At 32.4% G+C, this 23,795-nt stretch overlaps 3 protein-coding genes across 6 annotated transcripts; 1 reads left to right on the top strand and 2 right to left on the bottom strand.

The window, feature by feature from the left end:
* Positions 1-2,178: 2,178 nt before the first annotated feature.
* LOC133807032 (xanthotoxin 5-hydroxylase CYP82C4-like) lies at positions 2,179-5,749 on the bottom strand. Its single transcript, XM_062245157.1, has 2 exons — positions 4,775-5,749; positions 2,179-2,924 (listed from the first exon to the last, which is right to left on the bottom strand). Exons 1-2 carry the CDS (start codon positions 5,747-5,749, stop codon positions 2,298-2,300), a joined length of 1,602 nt encoding a protein of 533 aa, XP_062101141.1. The 3' UTR covers positions 2,179-2,297.
* Positions 5,750-9,824: 4,075 nt separating this feature from the next.
* On the top strand, positions 9,825-15,958 carry LOC133807031 (uncharacterized). 4 transcript variants are annotated; one of them, XM_062245155.1, is made up of 7 exons: positions 9,832-10,672; positions 11,385-11,447; positions 11,645-11,680; positions 14,724-14,844; positions 14,949-15,013; positions 15,194-15,333; positions 15,740-15,958. In XM_062245155.1, the coding sequence occupies exons 4-7, from the start codon at positions 14,775-14,777 to the stop codon at positions 15,774-15,776; spliced, it is 312 nt and encodes a 103-aa protein (XP_062101139.1). In that variant the 5' UTR covers positions 9,832-10,672; positions 11,385-11,447; positions 11,645-11,680; positions 14,724-14,774; the 3' UTR covers positions 15,777-15,958. The 4 variants fall into 4 exon arrangements, with proteins under 4 accessions (XP_062101137.1, XP_062101138.1, XP_062101139.1 ...); XM_062245153.1 differs by lacking the exon at positions 11,645-11,680 and having other exon boundaries at positions 9,825-10,672; XM_062245154.1 differs by lacking the exon at positions 11,645-11,680 and having other exon boundaries at positions 9,827-10,672; positions 11,385-11,435.
* LOC133806534 (uncharacterized) lies at positions 13,636-23,514 on the bottom strand. The gene is made up of 7 exons (XM_062244622.1): positions 23,509-23,514; positions 20,696-21,011; positions 20,547-20,602; positions 18,144-18,187; positions 17,351-17,459; positions 16,953-17,028; positions 13,636-14,064 (listed from the first exon to the last, which is right to left on the bottom strand). The coding sequence occupies exons 1-6, from the start codon at positions 23,512-23,514 to the stop codon at positions 16,987-16,989; spliced, it is 573 nt and encodes a 190-aa protein (XP_062100606.1). The 3' UTR covers positions 13,636-14,064; positions 16,953-16,986.
* Between the last annotated feature and the right edge of the window lie 281 nt (positions 23,515-23,795).

Genomic DNA, 23,795 nt, shown 5'->3' with positions numbered 1-23,795 from the left:
CACCCTTAAAACTTACCTGTATGCAATCAGTCTCCTATCAAGATTCATGCACAGTCCAAGTCAAGTTCACTACGGAACAGCCAAGAGAGTCCTTAGATACTTGCAAGGAACAAAGAACTACGAAATATGGTATGGAGTCACGCAAGAGTCAAAACTCATTGGCTACACAGACAGTGACTGAGCAGGATCAGTTGACGACATGAAAAGTACATCAGGATATGCTTTCACAATTGGATCAGAGATATTTTCCTGGGCATCAAAGAAACAAGCGACAGTTGCACAATCATCAGCTGAAGCATAGTATATTGCTGCAGCAATGACTACAAACCAAGCTATATGGCTGAAAAGAATACTTGAAGACATGGGAGAATCACAAGACGAAGCTACAAAGATCTACTGCGATAGCAAATTAGCTATTGCAATGGCCAAAAATCCTGTATTTCACAGCAGAACAAAGCATATAAGCATCAAGTATCATTTCATCAGAGAAGCTGAAACGAACAAAGAAATAGAACTCAAGCATTGCAGGACTGAAGAACAGTTAGCAGATATTTTCACAAAGGCACTACCAAGAGAAAAGTTCGAGCAACTACGAGATATGATTGGAGTTACTGAAATGTGTACCAAGGAGGAGTATTAGAAGTTGCTACACATTTCTTGAATACTCTAGAATATTCTAGACATTTGTAGAATACTTTACTCTAGAATTTTCTAGATATTTGTAGAACTAGATTACTCTAGAATTTCTTATAAGCATTTCTAGAAAATTTAAGTCTAGAACATTCTAGTTATGCTTGAAAAACAAGAAAATTTGTGTGGTTAATATTCCTTCTAGTAAAAGAAGGATCTAGAACAAGTAATTCTAGCCACAAATGTAAAGTAGGCTAGCCATTATAAATACCCCATCATGGTTAGCAAATGGTGTACCAGAAATAAAAAACCATCAATAAATCTCTACTACTTTCTACTATCCTCTACTCTCTAAAACATAAACATTACTCCTACAAACCCAAATTTTTTCACTTGTCCACTCAACAACATCAACTATAATATCATAACCCATCACTACTCTAGTCACTACTACTACTCATCAAATATTCTAAACTACAACAAATCATCACTATTTTCTCTATCCCAAATTCACAAACCATCAGGGTGGTTTAGTAATAGAGATGTTATTTCAAATTCTTGACTCATGCTTATTCTTTTGGTTTAGTACTAAGAAGAAAAAGGCAAGTGCGGCGATACATCCTACTATGGTCGTATCTAGATAACGGAGAATGAGGAAGTCCATGATCGATTCACTTGGACTAGAGCTATAGTAGGTTAGGTATATATATGTTGAGTTTGCTAACTTTTGTTTAACACACATTTCTTAACCAAGCACATCTATTTAAGATGATCACATTTGTGTGTAATATTTTAAAGTATTGTTATTTGGTCTTTTAAGATGTTCAACACTACAAGAAGTGACATCTTATAATAATTATTAAATTAAAACGTGTGGGACCAATATTGAATTTCACTAATAACGGTATGTCATTTTTTTTTTTTTTTGCACACCAACGGTACACTTAGCAATTCTCAATATTTTAGTGCATATTTAGCTGCAATGTACATATCATTAATACATTTTCTTATTAACTTTACAAAAGATGTTTTTTTAATATATTTATATTTATATGACTGTGATTTAGTGAGTTGATCGTCTCTAAGCCTTTGTCGGTGAGAAACGGAATATCACTCATAATCATTTCATTTAAATATGGATAATGGTGATCACCAACGTCTAGTCTCCTCTAAATTCTTCTTATTTGGCCCTACCATACAGTTAATTAATTGAAAACGGTCTTGGAAATTAATTTATCCTGGATAAGGATAAATAATTTAGTCAAAAGATTCGGTAAAAATTAAGCTTATCCACGGATGTGATGGATAAATAAAAAAAGAGAAAGCATTCCTGTCTTTGTAAATCTTAGGATACTACAGGGTTGGGTGGTCTTAAAATTTGAAAGAGAATTGCTAAGGGGCATTATTGGTGCCCAATATTACAAGTAGGTGGTATACTGTTATTGGTGCAATCAAATATCAGATCCCACTTATTTGAATTTAATAAGAGTCGATACCTCATGTGGTGTTGGACACCTTAAGGTGCCAAATAACAACACTCAGTTCGAAATCATGAGTTCTTTTAGAAAAAAGCTTTGCGTAATGATCATAAACATAATAGATAATCAATAAGAGTCTACTAATCAGATCACCTAAATGACCTTTATTCTATTAACTTCCAACCCTTGCTAAAGTCCATAGAGCTCACGGGAGAGACGAGGAGTCAAAAGAACCTCCAGTGGGGTGGCCTTAGGAATAGTCAAACCTGGGCTTTCACCCATGTCAACAGGCCCACGCAACGGATTCTTGAACTCGAACCCTTGAAGTAAACGAGAGAGCGTCAGGTGGAGCACTTGGAGTGCAAACGACGCGCCGGGACATGACCGACGACCCGACCCGAATGGAATGAGTTCGAACTGCTGACCTCTCATGTCCACGTGGGCATGGCTTGTGAGAAACCTCTCCGGTTCAAATTCCTCAGGGTTTGACCAAACCCTCGGGTCTCTTTGAATCTTCCACACATTAACCACTAAGCGAGTGCCAGCTGGAACGTGGTACCCCGCTACGGTGCAATCTTCCAAGGCTTCCCTGGGCCCTAGGAGGGGCCCAGCTGGGTACAGGCGAAGGGTTTCTTTTACAATAGCTTGAAGGTAGACCAGATTTTTAATGTCAGAATCCTCAACTTGCCGATCCCTGCCCACGTGGAGGTCTAACTCTTCTTGTACCTTTTTCAACACTCGAGTATTGTTCATTAGTAATGAGATCGCCCATGTTACAGTCCCTGCTGTGGTGTCGCTCCCTCCTAGTATAAGTGCCTACATAGTAAATTTTAATATGATTGTCCCAAAATAATTGTCTTTTTTTTTCTCCTTTTCTTTTAATATAAAATATAATTTTTCTGTTTTCTAGAATGAGTTATAAAGAATGTGACATTTTTATATTTTAGTTAACTATTAATTATGTTTCTCTTATTTTATTATTTTTTTTAATAAATTTCTCATACAAATTAAAAAAAAGTATAAACTCTCATATATTTACACATTGATAATATAAAAATCATATATTTTAAAACTTATCTTAATAAATAAATGTAGAGATACAAATCAATGACTCATCTTAAAATTATAGTACAGCCATCTAATAAGAGCAATATATTGTGGTCCTTCCATTAAAAATGTGTATAATGTCGATGTGTTATCCAATTGTTTTTACTAATATATTCAATTTACTGAAATATTTATATATATAGACTATATAAATATATATATAAAAAAAAAAAAACCATGCCAATACCTATCCCATTGTCTCTCAATTTCTAATTTCTTTCTCATTGTATTTCTTCACTCTTCTTTCATTATTCACTTTTTTATATTTCTCTTTACTTTTTTTTTCCACTCGATTCTTCTTTCCTTCTTTTGTTTCTTTCTGAATTTGCCTTTTCCCCACTCTCTTTATTATTCTCCCACTCCCACTGCTCTCTTTGTTAATTTTGTTTCCCCTCTCTCTTATACTCCTCGTCCTCTCTTATTCTTGATTCTTCTTTTCTCTCTCTTTTAAAGGTACGATAAAGCCCCTATAAATTAATAATATTATGTCCGAACAAAAATATGTTTTAATTTTGATATTATTAATTAATTAGGTATTAATTGATGAAAGTTATACTGTATATATATTTTTCACTATGGTATATATTATTTGGCATGACATGAGGCATATGTTTTTCTCTACGAAATATTAATTTAGATATATAATTTTAGATTATTATAGTATTTTGTCTTTTTTTATAATATATAGTATTTTGACTAAGGTATATGTATTTAGAATTATCAGGATAGATGGAGGCACTTGTCAAAGGAGGGAGCTTTGTCCCCCGGCTCTCCCGAAATATAGAAAAAAAATATATTAATATAGTATTTGTTTTTTTTTAATAATAATTCCTAATTTTTTTTTAAAAATTAAGCAATTAGGTCCCTCAATTTTTTTTGCCTTTTGACTCCTCTTAAAGTAAACTTAGGCCTTCGTCCTTGAGAGATGTCATGTTTATTTATGTTTGTCCATAAATTTTTTTTTTCTGTTAAAATGTATAATATTTGAGATAAATATTATTTTCGAAATATATATTATATGCTACTCTTTAATTTTTTTTTTGATTAGTTGATATATTAAACCAATTAATCACTAAAGAAGGAGCATGAAACGTGATGCTACTATATTAAATAGCATGCAACGTGATGCTTTTTTTTTCTTTTTTTCTTTTTTTAAGTAACATCACATATCGATAGTATTTAAAGAAAATTGTAAAAACCGTTTTAAAAATATATATAAAAATTATTTCTCACTACGCTAATAGCATTAAATTGTCATATGTAGGCTATAGATTTGAGAATTGCAGGTGCACCATTGGTGTCCAACACTATAAGTAGATGACATATCGCTATAAGTGTAATCTAATATCGTAATCTAATATCGGATCTTACTTATTTATTTGATTTTAATAAAGATTATGATGTATCGCTAACCAATCACAAGGTGGCACCTCATGTGATGTTGAGTACCTTAAGGTGCCAAATAGTAATACTCTATATATTTTGATTTTGATTTTGAGGAAAAGAGAGATGGTGATGAGTGTTTGATAAATTAAAATGATCAGAACGTACGTACGTACCAGACAGGTAGACTTGATGCTGGTTGCGGGATCATACTGAAAATTGGAGAGGCCTCCTTCATCCTGAAGAGAGAGCATAACGTCAATAAAGTCCTGGTCCTCTTCGGCTTTGCCCTTTCGACAAGCCCTCTTCTTTCGATGCTCCTCAAGCCACCCTTCTAGTATGCTATCCCACTCCTTAGCCGTCTTCTTCATTGCTTTCTCATGGCCCTGCAAATCCAACCACCATAGAAACGGCAGCGCATCCGAAACCACAAATATCCCAATCAAACGAAAGAACTCACTTATTGCCTTCTGGCACCGTCTTGCTTCGCCGCTATCCTCGCTCGCGGCTGATGCCCCGAAATAACGTTTTCCCGCCACCATTCTCACCACCATATTAAGAGTCACCTCTTCTAACCAACGATTCAACTCCACGAGAACTGGACGCGAACCGTTCTGAACCCATGAACTGTACAGGTCTTGAATCCCGACGCTAATCTCTGAAATCCTGACGTTCTTGAACATCTCTAGGCGGCGGTTGGAGAGGAGTTCTAGCGTGGCAATCTTCCTCATTTCGCGCCAGAAGGGGCTGTACGGCGCGAAACCAAAGACGGCGTAGTTGTAGCCCATGTGCTTGGCCGCTACAGTGGTGGGCCGCGAGGCGAGCGCCTTGTCGTTGATGGTGAAGCACTCTTTCGCCACTTCCCAACTACTGACAACGAATGCACGGCGAGTTCCGAGCCGGATGTTGAACACCGGACCATGTTTGTCGGCCATGGCCCCAAGGGTTCGGTAGAGAAGTTGGTCCTCGCCACCAAGAAGGTGGAGGTGGCCAATGATTGGCCATGCGCCGGACGGCTCTGGAGCCTCCTGATGTGTAGTTGTGCTCTTTTTTGCTGTCTTAAATCCGAGTAAAACGTAAACGTAGTAGAGAAAGACCACTACAGAAGTGAATAGAGAAAGAGGTGTTAATATTTGGAGAGATAGCTCCATATTGGTTAGTAGGGAAGATTATGAGTAGTGAGTATGACATAATGAAAAGAGGTCAACATTTTATAGTCTAATCTCAACTAGAAATAAAGACATGGACAGCATGAGAAGTACCAAGTTAGATTGACTAAGGCAAGGAGCATGACTTAATTAGTTTGTCTCCATGGTCGTTGGTGGCCGAAAGCATATCGTTTTTTTAACACCTCTGTATACACACAACAATAAAAATAATTTTTAGCAGCGACATAATTTTGCTGCAAATAAAGGTTGTATTTGCATAAACCATTAATTATGGTCGCAAAAATTGGGTACAGCAAATTTTTTTTATTCGGGACACCACTTTGCAGCAACTTAGATTATATTGGCGGCAACTAGTAATAGATTTTTTTTGCGAGAAATTTTGGTGCCTTTTTGTGTTAATTGCAACTGTATTTCATTATTTGCGGCGAACATTGTCACCAAAAATAATGAATATATTGGTTGGGAGCAATTCTCGAGCTAATTTTGGGACTCCTATTTACACCAAGTTAGTTGAAGTCCCAACAAAAAAAAAACAAAAAATAGGGTTTTTGATATTAGTGAAACAACGTCGTGTTGTTTATTCGCGACTACGTTTTTAAATTATTTGCGACAACTAGATATTTCACGCCTAGTCCCTTCTTCTTCTTCATCTTCCCCACTCTCTCCCCTCTCTATCTCTCGTCTCTCTCACTCTACCTCTCTGTTGACTAATAAGGTCATTTTTATATTAATATTTGATAAGTTTTTTCATGCTTTGATTGTGCTATGATAGCATTTTTAGTAGTTTTAACGTAATTTTATGTTTCTACAATATATTTTCTACATTGCATTTTATGATTATAAATCTGACATTTTGATGGCAAGTATAGTTTATGTATTATAGGTTGAAAAGGACTCGTTGAGATAAGGTTAAAATGAAGTTTTTGAAGCATTCTAGGCTTTCAGGATTGAAATATTGAAGTGGCAGCAGCGTACAAGCTTTCTAAGGTTGAGAAATGAATAAATTGAGGATAGGTCGCAGCCTATAAAATTCAGGTCGTGGCACTTTAAATGGAATTGGCGTTTCAGATTTTTTTGTTCTATACAGGCCTGCTTAGTTTTTTCAAGCCGCTGCCCAATTTTTTCAGGCCGCTGCCTGCGTGATCAATTTCTGAATATATTTTGTTCTAGGCAGGGGCATGCATTTTCCAGGCCGCGGCTTGCGACATCGTTTTCAGATTTTTAATTAGAATTTAATTGAGACTATAAAGGATTATTAGGATTATTAATTTTAGATGAGGTTTTTATTACGATTTATGAGAGAAAAAGACTCAGAAAGGACTGGAGAGAAGACTACAACACTATTGTTCATCATTCTAGTTTATTTTCTTCCTTTAATCTCTTTAATCTTAATTATAATTATGTTTGTGATTATGATTACTATTTATGGAGTAGGTTCTTTTTAGGTTAAGGGTTAATTCAAAACCCAAGACATGAATTCTTAATTGTTGATAATGAGTATTATTCTTTAATTTCTCTCAATATTAAATTGTTTTTATTTTTCCAATTGAATGTTATGGATTTTGTGATTTCTAGTTAGGTGGCCAACTAATTAAGGTTTTACATTGTTCAATTGTCATCTTAGAATTACTACTCACCTAATAGTTTAGGATTCCAAGTGTATGTGATAAATTGCAATTGATAGTGATGTCAAAAGAATTATTGATTGTGATGAAAAATAGAACCTAGGTTAGATGAATTATATGTTTCATTAATGTATTGCCTACATTAACTTGTCTCCATAGGACTTAATGCTTTATCTAAGTTAAATAGATTGTATGCTTCATAGATTTATTGCTTAGCTAAAAGAGTTAATTATTGAGCGCTTCGCCTTGATTACTTATAATTGGGAGACTAGGATAATTATCTGCTTCAGCGTTATCTGCAGGGTTATTAGTTTAATTGAGAAATTGGATTAATATTTATTATTAGTGATTATGAATGATTGTTGAGGGTGGAGATTAACCTTTAACTGTTTCCTAATATCGTAATATCAATTTTTATTTGCTTTTTAGTTTATGTTATTTGATTTTGAGTTCAAAATCTAAATCTCCCTTTTAAGTTTAGTGTTAATTATTGAATAATAAAGTGAACGATAATCCTTGTGGGTTCGACCTGTGCTTGCTATTATACCAAAATAATTGCAAATATTTAAAGAAAAATCATTGTTAAATTTGTTGTAGTATACGACAACCATCAAATTTTTGGCGCTGTTGCCGGGGACTATTGCTATTCTCTTTATTATTCAAATTTATTTATTTGTGACTAATTAGTTTTTACTATGGCATTGTCAGGTGTATATGTTTGGTGAAGACGATACCCAAGAAAGGTTATTTAGGCTTAAACAATATCTTGAGTCATCGTCAGCTTCTCGTTCTTCAAGGACTATCATCGATAATCCACTCTTTCAACGTCTTGCTCCACAAGTCAATCCTGTTAAAGTGTCATTACCGTCTAACAACGAATCTAATTCTGACGATTCAGTTCGATCCTATAGAATAATGGCCCAGCAAAGGACATTGAAAGAGTTGGCAGCGCCAGATCGTGACCAACAACCGCTTTGCATCCAGCATCCACCTTTGGATGCTAACTTTGAGTTGAAGTCGGGCCTCATCCACTTATTGCCTTCTTTTCATGGGTTGCCTGGTGAGGACCCGAATAAACATTTGAAGGAGTTTCATATTGTCTGTTCTAGTATGTAACCTGCTACAGTGACTGAAGAACAAATTAAGCTGCAAGCTTTTCCTTTCTCCCTAAAGGATGTAGCTAAAAAGTAGTTGTACTATCTTCCACCTAGTACTGTTGAAACCTGGAATGGTATGAAAACTATATTTCTGGAGCGATATTTTCCAACATCTAAAGTTGGAAGCATCAGGAAAGAGATCTGTGGTCTAAGGCAATATACAGGAAAGTCTTTGTATGAATCACTACTACAAAAACGGGTTTTCTCGTCAGTTTTTAACTGTCGCCATTGAGCAACGACGACAGTCGACTAACTGTTGTATTTGCCTATGCTGGCGTAGGGGTAGCTACGCCGACAGTTAATACATGTCGTCGTTGCTAGCAACGCCGACAGTTAATACGTGTCGCCGTTGCTGGCAACGCCGACAATTAATAAGTGTCACCATTGCTGGCAACGCCAACAGTTATTAGGTATCGTGATTGGCTCTCAATGGTGACAATTTTTAACTATTGCAAAGTTTCCACACCATAGGACATTGCAAATATGTTGCCAGTGCCCCTTGGTTTCAAAATCAACGCAACAATTGTAGTAAAAGAATGCACATCAAAAATTAAATTAGATTAACATTGGTAACATTAAATTTATATTTGATTATTTCTAACACTTTCTAATGAAAGAAAAAAAACTTATAAACTTTTTTATTCAATAATTTTATAAATTTATTACACCAACAACAGTCAACAATCAAAAAATAAACCAAATTTACATATTACAAAGACAAAAATTACATAACAAACTTAATCAAAATATATTTCATCATATTGGTACAAATATAATCTCAATTTATAAGTAACTAGTTCTGTGCCACATGAACAAGTTATAAGCATACTCGAGTATTCTTATTCGAGTTGTTCAACTCTATCTTGTATTTCTCAAATTTATGTTGAAGTGACTTGAGTGCAGCAACTGCTGTGCTCTTTTTCTTTAGTTCCTGAAACACTAAAAGTTGTAGCTCTTTATTAAAAAAAATGCATACACAATGATACAATATACAACAATTTATTCTGGAACAGTTGGTATTTCAAAGAAAAAGTGCTGCAAAAGAACCATTAGAACTAAAGCATCTAACAAATTCTCCATGGTTCCATAGATGTAATCATACTTGGCATGAAGCCATTATAGGTTCAGAACTGAGTGTGGTTACAATAAAAAATTAGCTATGTCAATAGCCCATCATTTGATTAAAAAAATGACAACTAAAACAAAAGAAAATAAGTTACAGGTGACACTACTACAAAATACCCTTTACGGGACACTTTTTTAGGACACACACATAAATGCAAGTCCTTAAAAATATTTATGGAGTTTTTAGGACACTCATTGAGAGTCCTGAAAAAACACAATTTAGGACTCGCAATGAGTGTCCTAAAAAAATATGCGAGTCCTAAAAAAATCTGGGCTAAAAAATGAGTGTTTTACTTAACAATTTTAAGGACTTCTTTTGGGAGTCCTAAAAACACTTGGGCTAAAAACACTTGGGCTAATAGAGTATTCAGGACTCTCAAAGCAAGTCCTTAAAATTGTCTCATTGTTTAAAAAATATAGGGTCAAAATACACATTTGAGATTTATTTCAGTCACACACAAAATATTTTTAATTTAAATAAAAAGAAATTTAGTTAACTAAAAAGAATTTATATATTAGATATCATATATTTTTTAATTAAATAAATAAGAAAATTTAAAAAAAAAAAAAAAAAACTGAAACCCTCTTTCCCTCTATCTTCCCCGAAGCTCTTCCCTCTTTCCCTCCATCTTCCTTCTTTTCCCTCTATCTTCCCCGAGCTCCATCTTCCCTCTTCCCCTCTATCTTCCTTTTTTTCCCTCTCTTTTCCCTCTATCTTCCCCGAAGCTCTCTTCTCCGAAGCCCTCTTTCTCTCTCTCGACGGCGGCAAGGGGGTCGGGGTCGGGGTCGGGCTGTTCGGCAGCAGGGGGCTAGGGGCTGGGCTCAACAGCAATGACTGGTGGCTCGGGACTGGGCTTGACAGCAACGACTGGTGGCTCGAGGGCTGGGCTCGACGGTGCAGGGGCTGGGCAGGACGTGGAGGCTTGGGGGCTCGTTGGGGCTGGACGGCGCGGAGGCTTGGTGGCTCGTTGGGGCTGGACAACTCAGAGGCTTGATAGGTATGCGTGCTTCTACTCTTTGACTTCATTTATCTTACTTTGTTTTCATAATAGTTCTGGTGACTTGATCTTACTTTGTTTTTACAATGCACATCCAAAAGGAAGTTTGAGACATTGTGATACCTCTTGGTTCTGTTGACCTATATTTGAGTTTAATTTATTTTTCTAATGGTGATCTGCATTGCTGCTGAATGGTTATGAACATTTTCACCCTAAGAGCATTGAAATTTATGCCAATGGGGAATTTTTGTCTCTTGAAGCTTCAACCCCATTCTGAATTTGTTCAGTCATATTTTACTTTTAGGTGGCTAATAACTTTACCATTTTCAGGAGCTCTGGGAAGAAAACTTGAGTGCTTCTGTTAGTCTTCAGGTTTTAGAAAATACTGAGAAGTTTTACACAATGGCTGCTTCCCATAGTATTGCTACAGACTATGGAAAACTTGATTGATTCTAATATGCAATCTTGAGAACTAAAGAAAGCATAAAGGGATGATAAATTGTGTAGCTGGGTTTATAGTTATATGATCTAAAATAGCATGAATAGGTAGTTTTAATATAATAACTGTAATCATAAAGATTTATATATGATCTAATGCTCTAATATATTTGTATGTAGTTGTCTAGCGGATTAATTAGAGAAAATATTATCAAAGAAAGTTAAGTGTAGTAATTTTCTTCTAATTGTTTCTGTATAATCTTTCTAATTTCAGAAAATTGAGGATGGGACTTGAGAAGCTAGCTTGCAAGTTATGATTAAACAGGTTTCAAGTTTGGTTCGTAGTCTCTCTCTTTGTTTCTTCTTGGCTGGTTGTTTATCGAATACATTTTAGCGCCCCCTATTGGTTAAAAGGTTCAGGTTCATGAAAAATAATAATAGTAGGTTATTTTTTTTAGCTTCAACTGTCCATTGATGTTTTTATTTTCATGTCATCTTTTAGAAAGAACTAAATCAATAGTTTATTGGCAATAGGGATGGAGGAACTGTCATTTCTTTTAACAATAGAAGGTAATATTCTGTTAGGAAACTAATTTACTATCATGAGATATTGTTTCTTTTTTCTATTGTTTTGAAAGCAGATTTTTTAAATGGATTTGGTTCAGAATTAGCCTTAATATTAGTACTAATTAGAATTGTTTTAGTGGAACACTCCAAATTTCAATGAATAATCATTCCAAAAGCCTTGCTTAATAATGTTCCTTCATTGGGGCTTTTCACCACTCCTACTACACATTAATATGTTTTCTTTCACTTCTGTCTCTTACATCCCATTATTGGTCTTTGCTATATATCACACACACACATATATGCATACATCTTAATCATCATCATCATCACCCCTTTTGGATAAGTTCACCAATTTTTTTATTTATATATTTTTACACATATATATATATATATAATAAGAAATGAGAAGGCAAAGACAAGAAGGAAAAAATTGATGAAAGCTCAATTAAAGATATGATCTAGTTGCTAAAGATTTTTATTGATTTATGTAAAGTACAATGGAAGATTTAGGAAGCTTAGGGATGAAACAATTATTAGTAAGAAAAGAATAATAGAAAATGCGTAGAAAGAAAGAGGTTTATATGCTAGCTCACTAAAATCAATTGACACTAACAGATTGCTAACAATTAATTCTCACCAAGACCAACTGACACTAACAAATTAATTCTATAACTAACAATCCTGACTGTCAACTAACTTATGTACTAAAAGCCCCCTCAAGCTATGCTTGGAGTATTATAAGTGTAGCTTGTGATGCAAAAACTTGAATAGGAAGTATACATGCTGAACATGAATACCTATTTCAAGTAACAAGAAGTGCAACAGAGGTAAGGCATGATACTTGAATTGAGTGTTGGACCTATAGCAACAAAGCATTAATTTTTTTCTTAAACATGAACCATTTGAATCCATGTTTTGTCTTTTTTTTTTATCTTCTTTTGCTTTATTCTGTGTATGATTATTACTTCAACATGTATTTGTTTGCAGAGACAGACTTTTACATATTTTTCTTCAAAGCTCATTTACATCTTCACACACTACTCAAATCCAAAACCCATAAACCAAATTATTTGAATAAAGCTACAGCTAAGGCACATTTTTAACTTAACATAAAATTCAATAAAATATAATGCATACCTCATCAACTTTAATCCGCATGTAACTCTTGGAACCGGAAGTATGTGCCATATCCACATGAGATCGATTTTTTAAATAATTTATCCAATAATATATCATTATTAAAAACCACAGGTATGTTAATTAAAAACATTTCTTAATTCTTGCCCTGTCTCAAAATCTCTTCTTTCCTTTGACAATTTCATTTTTCTTGATTTTGATGTGTTGTTTTTTGGGGTATCTTTGATTATTAAAATTGTTTGATCAAATTTGTTTCATTTTTGCCAAATTGTAGATTTATAAGACTTTTGGAGTGGCAGGTGTTTGAAAGTTATTGAATTGAATTTCTATGAATTTCTTCTGTCTCATGATCTTATTTGAAAATTGTGAAAGACTTGTAAAAAGAGTGAATCAAATTGATAGTTATTGATTTGGTACCTTCTTTGAACTTGGGTTTGTTGAATTTGGTTTATGTATGATTTTGATCAATGAATTTGTTTGTATGTGAGTGTTTGGTTGGAGGTGACTGTTGTCTTGACTCAGGCTCAGCTTGAATTTAGTCATAAGAGTCAAAAACAATAAACTTAATTGCAAGTTTGGGACCCAATGAAGAATCTTCAACTATTAAACCATGCTAACATATACTTGATGTTGAATTTTGCTTTTGGCTTTGGTGATTGATATGAAAGGTTTGCATTCTTCTTTTTCTTTTTTACCCTTATCTTCAAATTATTTGCTGTTTCTTTAGAAACTTTTTTGGTCTTTTATCCATCTTTGATACTTTTTTTTATCTGTGTTTCAATTGCTCATTACAACATATAAAATACATTAAGCAAATGTGTTCAAAGTCCACATGGACATTTATTAACATAGAAAAACAGGGCACCAAAAATCAAAGCCATATTAAATAAATAGACTTTTCTTCTTCTGAGATTTTGAAATTAAGTAGTCACCATTATTAAGTATGGAATTACCAACACAAATATAATATATATATATGTAGGTAGATGTGTAGTTTTTCTTATACTTCCATTACATTAGAACACAAAAATGAGTACTACTTCACATACAATATATCTTAGCTTATTTATATTGATGCTGCTCTCCTCTATCAGCAGCACTATTAGTGTTGATCAAACTCAAAGGAACATATCTTTGGGTTCATCACTCACTGCGCAACTTACCAAAAATGAGTCATGGCAATCTCCATCTGGAGATTTTGCTTTTGGCTTCCAACAAATCCAAAAAGATGGCTTCCTTCTTGCTATCTGGTTCAACAAAATACTTCAGTAACCATTTGTATATATTCTGCCAGAGTATATACAAATAAATATATGTATATTTGGAATTTGTAGTAAGTAATTCTCATAGTCATACATAACCAAGATATTTGTAACAAATACCATATGTTGTCATTTTATGCCCTTTAAATCCATTGTTTTAGGTCTATGTCCATAAGTCTCAGCCTTTAATATATATAGGTCTGACTTGTTTCTAAAAACTAATTTGTGTGACTTGTATTTCTTAGAGACATAAACAGAGAGAAGTAAGAGAGAGATTTTCTCTATATTGGTATCTTGCTTTGAGAGTTACATTTTCACAAAGGGGTTTGTTTAGAGATTGAGAGTTGCCAAAGACAAATTGCTTTGGCTAGGTTTGTATTGTTCTTATTGGTTTATAGTGGATTAAGGGACTCTTGTGTGGATGAGCTCTAGTTGGATGTAGGTACGATTCATGGAGCTGAACTAGGAAAAAATTGCTTGTGTTGTTTTGATTTCTGCACTGTGTTTGATCATCCTCAAGCCTTGGTGTTGGGTATTTGAACAATATATAAACTTCTGAATATATACATATATTTTTTCACTAAATGGCTGTGACTAAAAGTTAAGTTTTTTGTAGTGATGTAATTCTGTTGCTATTAATTTAGGAAAAATTACCAGAGAAGCTTGAAACAGTTGGTGCATTTCAAAAGCTGCCCATGGTGATGCAATCTTTTGATATTCTTTACTCAGCAATAAAGAAGGCCAAGAGAGTTTCTTCAACTAAGGGTAATTGTTTTGGGTGGTTTCTTGTTGACATAACTGCACATAAAGGGATTAGATGGAACTCTGTTTATAGCTCCTGCTGCTAAACTAGCTTGTTTATGACATAGGCATTGCCAACATTGCAAAGCGAGAGAGAAATAGCGGTGCAAAGCAGCTTGATGCGCTGATGAAAGTTTGTTCTTAACTTCCATTTGTCATTTATAATTTAAAGTATCATCACCCATTAAATACTCTGAATAGTAATATGTTTTGCACTTTCTACATAAATATTGGTAGTTGGTGAGGTTGAGAGGGAAGGAGAGTGGTTCTTCTGTAAATTTTTTGACATATTGCTTTCTTTCTCTGTCTTCAGGAATTGGCAGCTCCTTTGAGGACTTACATGGAGAGTTTTCCAAAGAGACATACTATTCATCCATATGAGCGATCTCTTATTAAATTGACTCTTGGAGATGGAAATTATCATTATATTATATCAAGAATTATTGTTATAAGGTAATCTTTGACATTATTTTTTATTATTGGTGCAGTTTAATATATAGCTAGTGTCATATATTCTCTAGCTAGACATATTATTACATTGTTTTATTGATTAATGAAAAGATGAAAGGGTGTTACTATATGGTTGAAAATCTGTGTGCTATTTGATTTGTTTGACATGTTGGTGTTGAATGTAACAAATAGCTAGGCTAGTAAATTAAGGGATATGCTGTCCGATTTTTTATAGATGGTGACATATTGGCTTTTCTCTTTTTCTTCTATTTTCAGTGCAAGATGTGTCTTTACTATGTTTGGCTTTTTTTTTCTTTCTATTTTCAGTGCAAGATGTGTACTTTACTATGTTTTAATTTTCTATTTTCAGTGCAAGATGTGTATTAAAGAACTTTTTTATAATGTGCAGGTCTATATTGAGATGCATTTCTTTGGCGCAATACTAGACAACATTAGTAGTTGAAGTTTTTAGAATAAAAAATATATTTCACTAACTTTGTATACATTTCTTGTTTAATATTTGGTGATAATAGAATTTGATTGTAGTATAAACTATCATGTAATATGATTTTGTAAGCCGAGTAAACTAAATATTGAAATTATATTTTTTAGTAATTAATAAAAAATTATTTTGTTGTATTTTCTTTTGAAATTTTTGAAATCTAACATATATAATACATTTTGGACACTCAAAGGGATACATTTTTTCTAAATCAAAATGAAAATTGTAGCTACATTTTTTTTTTAAAAAAAAATTACTTTTAAGTGCATGCAAAGTCCTAAAAAATTAATTAAAGCACTCAATCAGATTTTTTAGGACTCGCATTGCGAGTCCTAAAAACATTCTTTTAGGAATGCGAGTCCTAAAAACTTAATTAAAGACACTCAATCAGATTTTTTAGGACTCGCACCAGATTTTTTAGGACTCGCGATGCGAGTCCTAAAAACTTAATTAAAGGAACTCAACTAGATATTTTAGGACTCGCACCAGATTTTTTAGGACTCGCGTTGCAAGTCCTAAAAACTTAATTAAAGGCACTCAACCATATTTTTTAGGACTTGCAACGCGAGTCCTAAAAACATTCTTTTACGCGAGTCCTAAAAAACCTTAGTTTTTAAGGCTCTCAAATAGAGGACTCGCGTTCCGCGAGTCCTAAAAACTTTTTTAGGACTCGCAATGCTAGTCCTAAAAATCCTTTTTTGTAGTAGTGTGAAGAGAAATCTATTAACCAGATATGAAGTGCATCAAATGCCTCACATCTAGAATCTTTCTAACAAAGTAATAGATTGCATAAAGTTTTGCAAATTCAAAGAAAAGTATATCAAACTAAAAGTATACTGAAATCCTTATTTTTGCTTTATGTCAGTCATGTTTATTGCAAGAAAATAGCTCAAACCTTATAAAGAAGCTATGAAGTATAAAGAAGCAACAAATGGAAAAAGCTAGCATGTGGATGTTGATTCATTAATAAAATATGAAACTAGAGTGCTGGTACAAACTCCAAACGATCACTCAGTTTAATAAAAAAAACTTACACAAAAACAAATAATTTAATCAGATCTTTAAAAGTAAATAATAACACTAAACAATATCCTTATAAGAATGTGAAATAGAATCTCACCTATAATGGTAGAACCTTTAAGGTTGGCCACACTTTAAAATTGCAACACCGTATCTTTTAGTAATTTAATCCAGCCCTGAATCCACATCAATTTATCATAAAACAATGATAAATAAACTGAGAACTTTTGATATTGAAAAACACAAATAAAATTTTACAGCTTAACTAGACTTACTGATCATTTCATGATAATCTATTTTAATACTTATCTATATATATACACATGCAAGACATGAATTATACCAAGGAAAAAATAAAGACAATGGTAATAACCACTCAATGATGATAAGGCAACCGCTACTCCACATCTGCCTATTCACCATAGAACCAAAACATTATGCAAGGAACAAGAAGTGCATAAACCACGTACATAACTGAGGTAAAGCAATTACACTCACATGCATAGTCACAATGTGAAGCTGACAAATTAACTGTGGTGGCAAGTTGGGGTAATTGGGTATATGAGCATCACCTTCCTTGTTAGTGAAGCAGCAACCTGCAACTTGTCTAGAAAACTTGAATTAATAGCAGTTACTCACAACATCAAGGAATAGGGAGATGAAAAGTACAATACACCCAAGGAAAATAAGCACCACTTTTTAAGAAACTAAAACATGAGATCTTACATACACATAAATGATTGTCTTTCTAATCTCCTCTGTTAATAATAAAGAGTCCAATATGACACAATTAGCAATCTGTTTTTAATGCTTGTGTCTTTGTCACATATACATGATTTGGAGCATAGATTAGCAAAACAAAAACAAGTATAATGTTTGCAATTTCAATAACTAGTTGGCCGATCAACTACCATAGCTCCTAAAAAAAAAAGAGGACGCAAACTGCATAGAGGCAGAGGTACATAATTAGAGTGGGAGAATACAAACTGCACAAACATGCTTAACAAATCCCATAGTTGTGTCCTCTCTATTTGGCATTAATTACTAGAGGGTTGTGGCATCCCTGTAGATACAAACTTCTTTTTCTGAATATTCTTTAGCATACTAATGAGCAATTTGTTCTCAGAATTCTTCAACATCAAGATTTATATTAACAATGTATTAAATAAACAACATATATAACTTATAAATTATGATAGTATAAATAAAAACCCATAATACTATATTCAAGAGCTTTCAATAATTTGGCCATGAATAAAAAAGCTTTAAAACAGATCTAAAGTTGACTCACCTCACAAAATTTGAAGTCATAAGTCTCTTGATTCCCCAGAAGACCTGGGTGTCACATGCAGAGCCAGAGTAATGTCAATATACTGATGATAAAGAACCCACAATCTCTTTCTATTGAACCCATTTACTTCCAAAGAGGAATAACTAAACAAGACATCTAAAGATAATATGGAGTTAAAAATAAAGAAGTGCATTTAATTTATTTTATATAAATTACTTGTAAAATAAAGTAAAAGCTTGGCAATTTATTATATAATAAGTATGAACTATGGTCAGAAAAATTTTCAAAACATCATAAATTAATTATATAAAAGTGATACTATGATGCTTCCTTGAAATCATTTAACTCACTGGTCCAATTTGACTCTGTAACTATTTCTTTAGAAATATTTGAAAAATTATGGAACAGAGCACATCCTACTATATATAACTAAAACTTACCTCATTCACACTCATAAAGCCATTTATATATATTTATAGGTAAAGAGCATAAATACATGGGTCTTACACTAACACTTACAATTATGGACTCTTAAATAATCAACGTGAGCCAAATTAAGAAAAAATTCAGGGCCAAAAATCCAATTTCCTCACTGATAAGAAATTATTCACATATATCTTAGTGAATCATTCATTCAAACACCTCAAAGGCATTATTTAAAAGCTTAGTAATATACTTTAAAAAAACAAGCAAGACCATCATAAGCAGTCAAACTAAAAAATTTACACAAATCGTTACAAACATTAAATACACTATATATATATATATATATGAATTTAGCCTACACACAAACATTCATTATAATTCCAAAACTCATAAAATTGATCACTATGATATCAAACTGATTAACATATCTCATATATATGCATATAGCTAGCTGATGGTGGTGGTGGTGGAAGAAGGAGGCTTGTCTTCGATTCTAACGGAGGTGATGTCATGATTAGGCTTAGTGGAGTAGTTGAGGGTACTTAGATTAGGAATGTAGTTTTGGTTGGAAAATGCAGTGGTGCTGGAGACAAAGGAGGAGGAGAAGGCGTCCATTAATCCTTTATTTTTTCTGATACAATTCTATCGATGGGCAGGCCTTGGTAAACGTTCAGCTTCAATATCATACTTCAGGCCTTGGCTATGATCTATGTTTGGTCTAACTTCTGGTGCAGAGATATGGCATAGTAAGACATAAGGTTCATTTATGACATATCTTGAATGGTGGTATGGAAACCAAAAGCAATTACTCAAATTAAGATAAATAAAGAAAAAGGATGGTCTTAGTATTACTGTCCAGTTATTCAATTTACTATTTCTTTTGAAATATGAGCTCAGCACCTGATTTAGATGATTTTTTCTGCAATATTATTGGCTAGTCTGTAGAACTCTTTAGAAAAAGCTATCGAAAACATGTGTCACTGCTTGGTTTACACTAATAAAACTATTGTAATAACCAGCCTATACAGGTATAACAGAAAAAGGATAATCATGGAGCCAAGGTTACAAAGTTCACACAATTTTCAAGCATTGAATGAATTTTCACAAATTGTACGAAAAAGAACAAAAAGTTTTCAGGTATTGATTGATTTCATGGCATTCATATATATTAAGCCACTTGAACGGCTTGAATAGCTCCAACGGATTAAAACATTCAAGCGTTCTTCCAAAAATAATTTCTCTCATACGTTAGTCCAGGCTTCAAATTTTCATTAAATATTGCAAAAATATATGCCTTGGTCACAATAATAGCTTCATCACCATAAAATTCTATCAATTCTATTTCAGTAAAATTAATTATCCAATTGGAAATTCCATGAATGTTTTACTTGAGAGGAAACCTAAGTCATAGAAGTTTCTCAAGAAAAAACTCAGATTAAAAAAGATCACATGGAGATCCCATCCCCATTCCCTCGGCTCTTGTTCACAATATGCAGAAAATAGATGAAACAAAATAAAAGTACCAAACTCTATAGAGATATAAATTATGTCCAATTTTTCGTTTCATAAAACATGCTAACTTGATTCAATAGTTAGTCAATTTCATCTCTTTTTAACAAACAAGACAGCAAAACAATAAACTAAATTTTGGCAAAATTGATTAAAAAAATTCAGCTTCAAGCACTGATATTAGCACCATAAATTCATCCAAAAAGACTACAGTATATGAATTTCCTCAAATGAGATTTGACCATATTCACCTTTCAATTTAAACTACTCAAATAATCATCAAACTAATTAGGAAACTAAAGTAGACAATCAAACATCAGTATATCATTAACAATCAAACTCTATATATTCAATATTTCAAATCAAAACCACTTGAGAAAAAAGTTAAAACCACGCAGAAACTAATGAACTATAACATAACAGACCCAACATAAATGAATGAAATTGGAAGAAGAAGAAATATTGTACCTTGCGAATATGCTCCTGAGCCAAACTAATGAGCCACCATGAGACACACCTCCACCTACAAATGAGAACCACAAGCATTAACAAAAAAAATCAAGAAAAAACTCAGTCACAAAAGCAAAAGAAAAAGAATAAGAACTCACCCCTTCGACCCTTCGACCCTTCGGTTCGTGACCCTTGGACTCGCCGTCGTCCGTCCTCCACTACCTTTGGTTCGTGAGCCCCCTTTGACCTCTGTCGTTCATCAGTCACCCCTTCGACCCTTCGTTTGTGAGGCCTGCCATTCGTGCAAGAGAGGAGAAGAATAAGACATGGAGAGGGAGTGGATGAAAGGCTGAGAGAAAGGGAGAGGGTAAGGAGTGAGAGGTGGTGGTGATGGTCGCACGCGGCTGGTTGAACGTTTCGGCTGTAAGAAAGAAAGAGGAAGAGGGAAAAAGATAATAGTGGGGGGAAATTAAAATTTAGAGTCTGAAAGTCGGGATTGCCCCTTAAAAAAAATTATTTTCTCATACATTTTAATTGTCGATATTACTCTAATACATTTTTATAAAATATTATTTAAATATATATATTAATAAAAAAAATTATAACTAATAAATTTATATATTAAATTTTTTTACAATATATTTTCATTAATAAAGCAACTCTTTTTTAATTAATACAAATTTTATAAATGAGTTAAAAAAATAATATAGTTAATAATATAGGTTGTGTTTGGTAAAATTTTTATTTTTTAATTTTTAAAAAAAAAAATAGAAATATAATTTATTTTTGTTTCTTTATTTTTAAAAACTAAAAATATGTTTGGTAGCTATTTTTGTTTTTTGTTTTTAAAAATAAAAAATAATAAACGCATTTGATAACTTTTATTTTTATTTTTTGTTTAATAATATGAAATATGAGGTGTTGATTTGAAGAAGAGAGAAAAAAAAAGTTGAAAACGGTTTAAAAAAATTTTGAAAGTGAAAAAATTCTATTTTCAAAATTTAATAAATTTTAATTAAAATTTAAAAAAATAATAAATAAAAATAGAGTTACCAAACACATTTTATATTAATTGTCAAATTTTTAATTAATTAAATAAAAAATTATTTTTTAATTGTTACCAATCAGCATCGTAGTTAATTTAATTTATAAATATGTTAAAGAATAATAAATTTTAATTTTAATATAAAAATTATTATAAATACAAAAGCTAATAATATGAAAAATTTAGAAACAAAAAAAATATAGTTTTAAAAGTTTTTAATAAATACATAATTTTTATAAATATATATTTACATAATTTACTTTATTTTTTAAATTATACTATTCATTAATTTTTTTACAATATTTTTTCAATTAATAAAAAAACTCTTTTTTAACCAATACAAAATTTATAAATATGTTAAAGAATGATATAATTAATAATATAGTTAATTTTATAAATATGTTAAAGAATAATAAATTTAAATTTTGATATAAAAATTATTATAAATACAAAAGCTAATAAAAAGAAAAATTATAAACAAAAAAAAATCTAGTTTTAAAATTTTTTAATAAATACATAATTTTTATAAATATATATTTACATAATTTACTTTATTTTTAAAATGATACTATTCATTAATTTTTTTACAATATTTTTCTAATTAATAAAACAACCCTTTTTTAAGTAATACAAATTTTATAAATGTGTTAAATAATAATATAGTTAATTTTATAAATATGTTAAAGAATAATAAATTTAAATTTTGATATAAAAATTATTATAAATACAAAAGTTAATAATATGAAAAATTTAGAAAAAAAAATCTAGTTTTAAATTTTTTTTAATAAATACATATATAATTTTTATAAATATATATATATTTACATAATTTACTTTATTTTTAAAATTATACTATTCATTGATTTTTTATAATATTTTTCAATTAATAAAACAACTCTATTTTAACTAATACAAAATTTATAAATATGTTAAAGAATAATATAGTTAGTTTTATAAATATGTCAAAGAATAATAAATTTTAATTTTAATATAAAAATTATTATAAATACAAAAGTTAATAATATGAAAAATTTAGAAACAAAAAAAATCTAGTTTGCATAAGTACTCAATGTTTGGGTTTTGTCCGCGGCATAGACCCAATGTTTATTTTTAGTGGCAAAAGTACCCAAAGTCAGTAAAACTGTAATTCCGTTAGGCAGACACGTATCACGTTTTTATTGGTCCAAATCATAATTATTTTTAAAATATTATTGAGTTGGACCAATCACGAAGTGACACGTGTTGGTCCAGTCATCACGAAACGGAACCTAACGTAGGAGGCTGACGGAATTACAGTTTTACTGACTTTGGGTACTTTTGCCACTAAAAATAAACATTGGGTCTATGCCGCGTACAAAACCCAAACATTGGGTACTTATGCCGCAAATATCCCTTTTTAAAATTATACTATTCATTAATTATAATTTTTTATTTGAATTTTGGTGACATTTTATGACTGTCGGCATTAGACTTTTATTAATTGTTGTCGTTGGGGTCAATAGCGACAACGTTTAACTGTCGGCATTGTTCTTGAATTAACTGTCGGCGTTGGGGTCAATAACGACACATTTTAACTGTTGGCATTGGTCTCGAATTAACTGTCGGCGTTAGGGTCAATAGCGACACATTTTAACTATTGGCATTGGTCTCGAATTAACTGTCGGTGTTGGGGTCAATAGTGACACATTTTAACTATCGGCATTGGTCTCGAATTAACTGTCGGTATTGGGGTCAATAGCGACAGTCAAAAGCAACGGTGACAGTTATCAGCTATCGGCGTTGGTCTCTATGCCTACAGTTTTTAACTGTCGGCGTAGAGTCCCACTAAGCAATTACGACAGTCAACAGAGTTGACTGTCGTGGTTGGGTGTCGAGAAAGCTCAGTTTTGTAGTAGTGAATATTGGGAGAGATTTAAGCAGTTGTGTGCTAGTTGCCCTCATCATCAGATAAGTGAACAACTCCTCATTCAGTACTTTTATGAAGGATTACAATCACTGGATAGGAGTATGATTGATGCAATAAGTGGGGGTGCACTAGTTGATAAGTCTCCTACTGCAGCCAGAAACTTGATTTCTAATATGGCTGCTAACTCACAACAGTTTGGCATTCGCCAAGATCCTACTCCACCACCCAAATCAGCTAATGAAGTGAGCACCTCTAATGCTAATCAGCTTGGTCAACAATTGGCCCAATTAACTGCAGTAGTACAACAACTTGCTTT

This window comes from Humulus lupulus, chromosome X, assembly GCF_963169125.1.
Source record: "Humulus lupulus chromosome X, drHumLupu1.1, whole genome shotgun sequence".
Lineage (NCBI taxonomy): Eukaryota > Viridiplantae > Streptophyta > Magnoliopsida > Rosales > Cannabaceae > Humulus > Humulus lupulus.
Note: the sequence above shows the minus strand (reverse complement) of the source record. Positions and strands in the feature narration are given on the sequence as shown.

Bases quoted from the DNA above. Each gene is read 5' to 3' on its own strand.
- LOC133807032 (XM_062245157.1), bottom strand. From the start codon at position 5,749: ATGGAGCTATCTCTCCAAATATTAACACCTCTTTCTCTATTCACTTCT. The intron at 2,925-4,774 runs GTACGTACGTAC...TTTACTATGTAG, and splicing joins GCATCAAGTCTACCTGTCTG to GCACTTATACTAGGAGGGAG.
- LOC133807031 (XM_062245153.1), top strand. From the start codon at position 11,424: ATGATTAAACAGGTTTCAAGTTTG. The intron at 15,014-15,193 runs GTTTGTTCTTAA...CTCTGTCTTCAG, and splicing joins AGCTTGATGCGCTGATGAAA to GAATTGGCAGCTCCTTTGAG. The intron at 15,334-15,739 runs GTAATCTTTGAC...TATAATGTGCAG, and splicing joins TCAAGAATTATTGTTATAAG to GTCTATATTGAGATGCATTT.
- LOC133806534 (XM_062244622.1), bottom strand. The intron at 20,603-20,695 runs GTCGAAGGGGTG...TTCTCATTTGTA, and splicing joins ACGAACCGAAGGGTCGAAGG to GGTGGAGGTGTGTCTCATGG. The intron at 18,188-20,546 runs GTACAATATTTC...TGTGACACCCAG, and splicing joins CTCAGGAGCATATTCGCAAG to GTCTTCTGGGGAATCAAGAG.